The following is a 9680-nucleotide window of genomic DNA, read 5'->3' on the forward strand; positions in this document are numbered from 1 at the left end:
CTACTGAGTGTGTTGCCTCAATGTGTTAACATCTTGACTTAAAACAAGGGCGTCACTTCCGCACCTCCACCTTGAGGGATTGTTAAAGGTTGACAACTTGGACAGTTTAGCTCTCATTCCCTTTCAGGCGCGGTTTCTAAAGACATTATCACGGTCTTCAGGGAGGCAAGGAATCTAAATACAACAAACTCATTTATCTAGTTAAATGAAGAGATTCACTGTTTGGTGCCAAAGGGGTGGTCAGGTTCAGACAGACACTGGTGTCCATTTCTTGGGTATCTCAGTTATTTAAAAAAAACAGGATGGTCATGCTTCTGTGAAGGTATATGTAGTAGATGTTTCAACCTCCCTGCATTAGATTCCCCCGCCCCTTTTCCCTCATTGCCAGTAAAGCAGTTCCTAAAAAGAGCCCTGAATCTGAAGCCCCCCAGAGATGAAACTTCAGTGTAGGAGCTTGTCAGCATCCTTGAAGATGACGTACTCCTCAGTGGACTTGCTGCTTCTGCCTCCTTGAAATTACTGACCTGGTAAGCCATCTTAGTAGCTGCTGCTTAGACCAAAAGGATTTCTAAAATATTGGCCCTTGTGTAAAGAACCATGTTAAGTTGTCAATCTCGCCTTCATTCTTGCTGGATGGGTTCGGAGCCGATCCTCGGCTCCGACTCGGCACTAAGCTCGAGAATCACTTTTACCAGCTCGAGGCAGCCCTATATCCCATGATGCAAGGCGGTAATTACCCAGATCTCGTTTGCCGCTTCGCTCATGAGGTCACTTTTTTACCAGCTCCTGGTAAGTGAACTTTCTTTTCTCTTTTTCAAGAGATCCAACCACCATAGTTTTAGAAATTTATTCCCTGTTATAGTTAGTTGTTTTCGATTCACTTAGACCCTATTCCCATTAGTTCCTCGACCCCCCCTTTATATTTTTTTCTGTCGGTCAGGCCTATAGGCCTTCCCATCCCAACAATTTCCTGTCAGGATATTTTTGTGTAGGTGTGTCTGTGCTTTTGTTTATTTAGTGTAATTAAGGACTGAGTGTGTGTGTGTTAGTGTCCTACTCGGTCATGTCAAAAGACACTAGGGTCTCAGGTTTTAAGAAGTGTGACTCGTGCTGTCAGAAGATGTCTCTGACAGACGGTCACACTTCTTGTATTTATTGCCTGGGACCCCTACACCTGCAGGACTCCTGTGCTATTTGTCATTCTTTCAGCCAGAGGGTCCTGCAGGAACATAGAAACAAGTTGATCCTTAGGGGTCTCCTTAAGCCTGAGAGCTCCCCGGCTAAGGTCGGTTCCGGGAAGCCCTCTAAGCCATCCAAGACCCAGACTTCAGTGTCCAAGTCTGTGGCCTTGGTTCCGACTCCTCCAGAGTCGATATCAGCTCCGTCTGGAGCCGATCCTTCCTTCTTGGAAGTGTCAGTACCGGCGCCGATCGGCACCGATACCCTGGCTTCGACACCTGTGTCTGCTCCGGCTGGAGCCGATACCCTAGCTTCGAAGCATGTTTCGGCTCCGGCTGGAGCCGAAACGTCTCTACCTCAGCTCGGAGCCGACAAGCGGTCTGCTCCAACTGGGACTGAAGGTTCATCGGCTCCGATGGCTCCGTCGTGGAAGAGGTCTAGATCTCCTTCACTGGAGTCTATCCACTCGGCTCCGGCCTCCCCCTTACTTTCGGAGCGGAGCCATCGGAGCCGATTGTCAAGGTCTTCCAGGCTCTCAGACCATGATTTGGAGAGAGTGGTGAGTAGACTACTAAAATCACAGGCATTGGCCCAGATGCTCCATAGCCCGTCTCAGCAGACGACCGCTATTCCACACCCTCCTGAGATTCCTCCTTCGACACTCCTTCAGAGCTCGGTGCTGGAGATTATTGGTACCGTGACTGTTGCGGCTTCAGAGCAGATACCACACCTTTTGGCTCTGTCGTCTTCGACTCCTATCTCCTCCTTGAGACCGTCCTTGGAGGGATCTGGTCGTCGGGCTTCCCTGGTCTGTTCCGAGGGGGCGAGTGGCATCGGACCCTTGTCCGACCCCGTCCTCCCTCTCGGAGCTTCGGCCTTGGTGAGCTCGGTGCCGGCATCTGCTTCGGAGCCTTCCTTTTCGGTGGGGCTGGGGATCCCTGTTTCTTCGGAGCGGGATCTCTCGGTCCTCCCTGGGAGGGGAGCCTTCAAGGTGATGAGGAGTGTGCTAGCCCCCGAGCTTAGTCAGCAGTCGGTTCCTTTAGCTCCTCCCTCTACGGTGCCTGTAGATGTCTCTTCCCACTCTCTTGCTCCCGGACCCAGAGATCCATCGCTCCAGGTTTCCCCACTGGGAAGAACTTCCTCTTCCGAGGTTTCTCCTGATCCTTCAGGAGAGCCCCCGCGTAAGAGGGCCTGCAAGAGGAAGCACTTAGACTCCCCTGAGTCTACGACATCAGATACCGAATTAGATGAGTCGGAGGGGTCCCCAAGATCCCCCTCTGAGGATGTCTCCTTTCGGACATCCTAGAACTCCTAAAACAGAGGGGAAACTGGCCCTGCATTAATCCCTCCGAGGATGAGTTGGTATACCTGGAGGCTTTTGGATCTCGACCCTCCACCTCCTGGGTGTCTCTGCCTTTCGACCCCCTCATGGAGGTGATGGCTCGAAAGGCGTGGGCATCTCCTGATTCTGTGGAACCAGTCCCCAGGAGGCCTTCTAAATTTATCATGGCCCCCACTGAGAAACAGTTTCTTACGAAAGGTGTTCCGGTTGATGCCATGGTGGTGGCAGCCACCACCAAAAAGGAACTTGCAGATCCTTCCGTACCAGTCCATCCTCCTAACAAGGAGTCTAGGACCATTGACAGGTATGGTAAGCGGATGTTTTCCTCGGCGACCTTTGCTATGCGTTCGCTGAATTATTTGTCACTTCACCCGACTTCAAAGAGAGATCCTCAAAGAATTGGGTGAGTTAGTACAGGATCCGTTAGCTGCTGGGGCTCGAGAAAATTGCCTCTCAGCTTGGAATCCTAAATTCCATAACTAACTCCTCCATGCGGCTCATTTCTTATGCAGCCGATGGGGCGAGTAGAGCCGCAGGCACAGGAGTGGCTCTTAGACGTCGGTCCTGGATGCAGCTTTGCAATTTCGCAGACCCCTTTAAGGCGTCCTTCACAAATTCTCCCTTTGATGGCACTACTTTGTTTGGGCCTCAGGTGAAGGACACATTAACCAGGTGCGAGCAAGACGGCAAGACTCTTTCCGCCGTAGGAGTCCGTTTCTCCACCCCTTCTAGACCTTACCCCAAAGGTCAGAAGGGAGGGAAAATGTGGTTCCGAAAATCTCAGGGAGTCACGCCTGACGCACATGGTCAGTTTACCCCCAGAGGCAGAGGGGGTAATAACAATAGACGCCGCCCTAGGGGCAGAGGAGGTCCGCAGAACCAGGGCAGCAAAGAGCCTCTCTCTGACGAGCCCTTCCAGCATCCCTGAGGTGTTGCCCGACTGCCCACCCTTGGAGGCAGTCGGGGGGAGATTATCGCTGTACCCAGAAACCTGGCTTTCCCTCTCTCAAGACAGATGGGTACAGTCGATCATATCCGAGGGTTACAAGATCCCCTTCGAGGAAAGTCCCTTCCCTCAAAAAGGTTCCCTTCCAGACATTCCACCCAGTCTAAGGGAAATTGCGAAGCTAGAGGTATCAAAGCTTCTAACAAAAAGGGCCATCCAACCAGTTCCAACAGATCAATTAGAGTCCGGAATCTATTCAAGGTTCTTTTTGGTTCCCAAAAAGACGGGAGACTGGAGACCAATATTAGACCTCAGCAGACTGAACACGTCTGTCAAAAAGACAAGATTTCGGATGGTCACACTTCAATCGATTTTGCCCTTTCTGGGCAAAAACAACTGGATGTGCTCCATAGACCTTCAGGATGCGTACTATCACATAAAAATCCACAGACGCTCCAGAGGGTTTCTCCGCTTTCGGCTGGGGACCAGTCATTTTCAATTCTGAGCCCTGCCCTTTGGTCTCACTACAGCCCCCAGAGTGTTCACCAAATGCATTGCAGCGGTCACGGCTCACCTGAGGCGTCAAGGATTCCAGGTGTTTCCGTATCTCGACGACTGGCTCCTCTCAGCCACCACCAGGCATCAACTTCTCCAAGCCAGAGATTATACTCTACGTCTCTGCGGTCAGTTAGGAATTTCGGTCAACTTCGAAAAGTCTTCCTTATCGCCCTGCCAATCTATTACCTTTATAGGCACAGATCTAGACACTACTCTGATGTCAGCAAACCTAACAAGTCAAAGAATCCTAGATATCCAAAACCACGTTCGGATCATCCTTTCCAGCAAAAGGGTACAAGCCAGGTTGGTCCTGAAAGTGTTGGGCCTCATGGCAGCTGCCATCACACTTCTTCCTCTGGCCCGTTTTTACATGCGTCTCTTACAATGGATGTTGTTCACCCAATGGTCCTTCCAGCAGCTTCCCATGCGTCAGAAGATCCTGGTGACACAAACCTGCAAGAACCATCTATCCTGGTGGACGACTTCTCCCCTAGTCCATCAGGGCAGACCATTTGTCCCCCCGGCCCCGGTAGCCACGGTCACTTCGGATGCCTCCCTGATCGGGTGGGGGGGGCATTATCAGGGCAGGATGGTTCATGGCACGTGGCAACCATTCGAATACCACCTGCACATAAATGTCCTAGAGATGAGAGCAGTGCTTTTAACGTTGCAAGCCCTCAATGACTTTCTTCCCTTAGGAACTGTTGCAGTTCACACGGACAACATGTCCGTGGTTTGGTACATCAACAAGCAGGGTGGAACCAAGTCCTATCCCTTGTGTCGAGAAGCTCTCAGACTTTGGCAATGGGCGATCTCCTCTCATCGGTTTCTGGTAGCAACGCATATCCCCGGGAGAGCCAACATAATAGCGGACAGATTGAGCAGAGCTATACTCATGCCTCACGAGTGGTCTCTCAAGCAATCCATAGTGGAGGAGATTTTTCAGAAGTGGGGCCGCCCATGCTGCGACCTTTTTGCTACACCCGAAAACAGCAAATGCCCAGACTTCTTCTCTCTCTTTCCACTTCTGGGCCATCCCCCCAGAGACGCTCTTACCCAAGATTGGCCCCGGGGACTTCTTTATGCTTTTCCCCCCTTTCCGTTGATACCACAAGTACTCCAGAAAGCTACCGTCTTGAGAGCCAAAATGATTCTCATTGCCCCTTACTGGCCTCGACAAATTTGGTTCCCGTTCCTTCATCACCATCTCATGGTGCAGCCTTGGCATCTGGATCCCGTTCCAGATCTGACCCACCAGTCGGGTCAACTGCACCGATCAATTCGTTCCCTCAACCTCACTGCGTGGTTGCTCCACTTCCTTCCTTAGCCAGGCTTCCTATGATCTCTAACCCCGTTAGAGATGATATAGTAGCTTCTCTAAAGTCCTCTACCAGGAGGATTTACTCTAGCAAATGGAAATGTTTCTCTTTTTGGGCAAAGTCTAAGAACATAGACCCTTTTACTGCCCCTATTCAATCGGTCTTAGACTTTCTTGCTGAAATATTTCACTCCGGTTCTTCTTCTTCCACAGTTAAAGTCCAATTGGCAGCAATCTCTAATTTCCATGTAGGATTTGCGGACCAGAATATTATGTCTCACAAACTTTATAAAGCCTTTCTCAAAGGGGTGTTCCTACTTAAGCCCCCTGTTAGGGATCCTCCACCACAGTAGGACCTAAATTTAGTGCTGGCATCCTTGATACTTCCCCCTTTCGAACCGGCTGCTACATGCTCATTAAAATGTCTTTCTTGGAAGACACTCTTTCTAGTTGCTATTACTTCGGCTAGGAGAGTGTCGGAACTACATGCCCTCTGTGTTCATCCCCCTTACTTAGTCTTCCACAAGGATAGAGTATCCTTAAGAACCAATCCATCCTTTTTGCCCAAGGTTGCTTCTAAAACAAATTTAAATCAATCCATTGACCTTCCTGTATTTTTTCCCAATTATTCTAACAGGGCAGAACAAAAACTGCATTGCCTAGATGTTCATCGCCAACTCAGATATTATTTGGACAGAACAAAGCAATTTAGAAAATCTGATCAGCTTTTTCTTTCTTATGCTGAAAATAGGAAAGGTCTTCCTGTTTCTAAAGTAACCTTATCCAGATGGCTATCTTCCACCATTTCTGACATTTATCAGCTGAGGGGCAAACAGCTGATCTCAAAACCTAAAGCACATTCTACTAGAGGTCTAGCCACATATACAGCCTTTCAGGCTAGACTACCCTTGGACACTATTTGTGCAGCAGCCACTTGGGCCACTCCTCATACCTTCGTTTCTCATTACAAATTGGATTTGGCCTCCAGGAACAGGGCAAGTTTTGGTTCCACAGTTCTCAGAGTCTGTTCCATTGAGCCTCCCAGGATAGGGGTGCTAGGGATGCGGTCCCATCCAGCAAGAATGAAGGCGAGATTAACAACTTAACATTTAGAAGTTGTGTACCTACCATAACGTTCCATGTTAGTTGTCTTCTCTCGCCTTCTTTCTTGCGTCCCTCCCTCCTGTCCCCCTAGCCTGGACAGACCTTGATTTTTCCCCTTTTTTTCTCTGGGAGATTGTTCTCCCTCGGACACCAGTTAGCTCGGGATCTCTGTTACCTGGTTCCCCTTACAGTCTTTTCAGGTTAATTCTTCTGCTTTCCTTGTGGAAAGATTGCGGGCAGTTTTCCTCTAGATACCAAACGAGATCTGGGTAATTACCGCCTTGCATCATGGGATATAGGGCTGCCTCGAGCTGGTAAAAGTGATTCTCGAGCTTAGCAAGTGCCGAGTCGGAGCCGAGGATCGGCTCCGAACCCATCCAGCAAGAAAGAAGGCGAGAGAAGACAACTAACATGGAACGTTATGGTAGGTACATAACTTCTAATTTTCTAATCTTGGACAGGGGCAGTCTACATTACTAGCCTTCTTTCATCCCCAGTATAATAGAATTGTCTTTGAATCAGTAGAAACAATTTTGTGAGCCTTTCTTCCTTCCTTTCTTCCCTCAAAACACTGACGAGAGAGTTCTCCACTCCTGGACTAGACAGAGAAAGAGAAACAGAGCAGTTATTTATATCCTTTGCTAAGGGCAAGTTCCCACAGACCATCTTAGATTAGCTGGCCCATTTTATACATTTTTTTTGTTGCTCATTTCAATACAAGATCATATTAGGACAGTTAAGGGCCCATTTTGCAGGACCTACAGCAGATATTACCGGGGGGGGGGTCAGCAATCAGTCTGTTTTAGGAGCTCCTCATTACATACCCTTCTGTAAAGCATTACAATTTGGATATGCCCTCTAAAGGTAGTGACATGTTTGCCATGACCATTCTTCAAGGGTTACTACAGCCAGCACATCATCCGAGCCAAGCCACCCACTGGGTTATGAGCTTTGGAAATTTTCTTAAATGTAAAAACTATTGTAAGAGTGAACCACTTTTAATATAGTATAGTCTTAGAAACTTTCCATAATTATAGATGTCTGTTGGTATTGAAGTACTATTTTTTTCCTTCCACCTTAGAGTTGGGTACACTGTCACACTTCCTCCCTGATACTACTACAAGGCATCATCCTGTTCAGATTGACCTTGAAAGGACACCTTTGAGAACATTTTCTTTGACTGCCATAGTTGAGCAGTCTTTCACCTCAGCAGTTAGTGCTTTTGATAAGAAATCGGTTTCTGGAAGCTGCCAGGTTGAGAAAGAACCAAAGATGGTGTGAGCAGATGTCCTCCTTACATGTAAAAATTACTGACATCAAGGTAGGGTTCCCACCCTGCCCAGATAGGGAATGGTACAAAGCTCTACAAGTCTGGTCAAATGTGATGACTAAAGCAACAATCCACAGATAGATACACAGCTCTAACCACGGTTTAAATCCTCTCTATTCAGAGCAGAGAATCAATCTATCCAAACACAAATGAGATGAAAACTCACTTTTATTAAAAAATAACAAAGCTTTCGGGGAAAAAAACCCCTTCCTCAGTGTTGTATAATACATTTGTAATAAAATGAACAATTCTTATAGTAAAAACTAGAAACCACATGACACAGCCAACCTATAAAAGAGCACGATGAAACAAATTAGGGGACAATTAAAACTATTAAAGTTGTACTACCCCTAAAGAAGACATCATTTTTCTAAGAATATTCTAAGAATATAAAAAACTTCTAGGACTTTACATAAAGATTCAACAAACTTTTATAGAACTTTTTTCCCAAAAGCTTTGTTATTTTTTAATAAAAGTGAGTTTTCATCTCATTCGTGTTTAGATAGATAAAGCAACAATCCACCATTAACATTTATGGTAAGGTCCTAAAATAACTGTAGGATTACCTTGCTTGTAATTTTGGGTTCCTGTTATATAATAAAGTCTGCTAAGTAACCATAAGTTTTGTAATGCATTTGCTAGAGGGTTTTTAAATTTGTTGAAAGTGAATCCTTTTTTGCACCCATAATCGTCATGAGATTAATGTGGTGTACTTTGACATTTCAGTCTCTGTGTCTTGGTGCCTGTCCTGTGTCTGCATACTTAAGTACACCAGAGTGACGACTTAGATGGCTTGGAGTGGTGACATCCTGATAAGTAGTTTTTACTATCCCACCCCAAGTATGCAGTGACAATTGTGTGGTACACACACACACACACACACACACACACACACACACACACACACACACACACACACACACACACACATGCACGCACGCGCCCTTCAGTACAAATAGTCCTGCTAAACTGTTGTAAGCTGTCGGCCTGCCTGAGCTAAAATCACCCCCTTCCAATGACCAGGCAGAAAGTCTCACACCCTTGCCCCTAAAGGAAGAGTGCTGCCACGGTGCTGTTCATTCTCCCCACCCCACATTGCCAGCATGTGGCCTCTGTCAAACCAGAGTCACAGCTGGGATTTGTTTCCTCCATGTCAGCAGGCTGATTGTATACAGCATATCGTTTGAATCTTCGAGTGAAGCACAATTGCCTGTAAACAACTTAATTTTTTTTTCTTCTTACAGGATTGGTCTTGATTTGATTAATGGAAAGCCAAGAGATAATAAGCAAGCTGGTGTTTTTGAGCCAACTGTGGTGAAAACAAAGAGCCTTAAGTTTGCAACAGAAGCTGCAATTACAATTCTTCGAATTGATGACCTTATTAAACTGCTCCCTGAGAAAGATGAGAGAGGGAAAAGCTACCAGGATGCAATGGAGAGTGGAGCAATTGAAGGTTAATTCAACCACAAACTAATTGTAATGCTATTTAAGGTTTTGTCATTTTACTAAATTATATTTTGCACTTCACCTTATGGAATAAACGCACTGGACAATAAAAGCCACAATTGCAGTTTATAACATTGTATGCGTCCTTATTGCTTCTGAAGCCAAAGTAATGCTGCATTAAACTGTTTCAAGTTATTTTCTCCTCCAGTATAAGCTTTACTGGAAAAACTTGCACAGACTCTGCCAGAACTTGCTGTGTGGGAATGGTTACTAGTTTGCTTCTGCTTTCTTCTATTTTGTATTACTTTATTGCCTTCTATATTTGTATACTGTGATTTGTTTTCTTTATATTGTGTTTTACTTGTATTGTGCTTTTAATTGCATACTAAAACTAGAAAAGAGACCACAGCTGTCTGTCTTGAGTCGCGCATAAATGTTTCCCCCCACCCCACTCCGG

At 46.6% G+C, this 9680-nt stretch overlaps 1 protein-coding gene across 1 annotated transcript in view; it reads left to right on the forward strand.

Annotated features, from left to right (window-relative positions):
- TCP1 (t-complex 1) overlaps window positions 1-9352 on the forward strand; it is a 1162065-nt gene extending 1152713 nt beyond the window's left edge. The window contains exon 14 of the mRNA XM_044075988.1: window positions 9022-9352. Coding sequence (XP_043931923.1) covers window positions 9022-9235 — 214 coding nt within the window. The 3' untranslated portion in view covers window positions 9236-9352. The remainder of the gene's footprint in view (window positions 1-9021) is intronic.
- Window positions 9353-9680: the final 328 nt, after the last annotated feature.

Source organism: Protopterus annectens, chromosome 1.part0 (assembly GCF_019279795.1).
Source record: "Protopterus annectens isolate FY-2018-M chromosome 1.part0, PAN1.0, whole genome shotgun sequence".
NCBI lineage: Eukaryota > Metazoa > Chordata > Ceratodontiformes > Protopteridae > Protopterus > Protopterus annectens.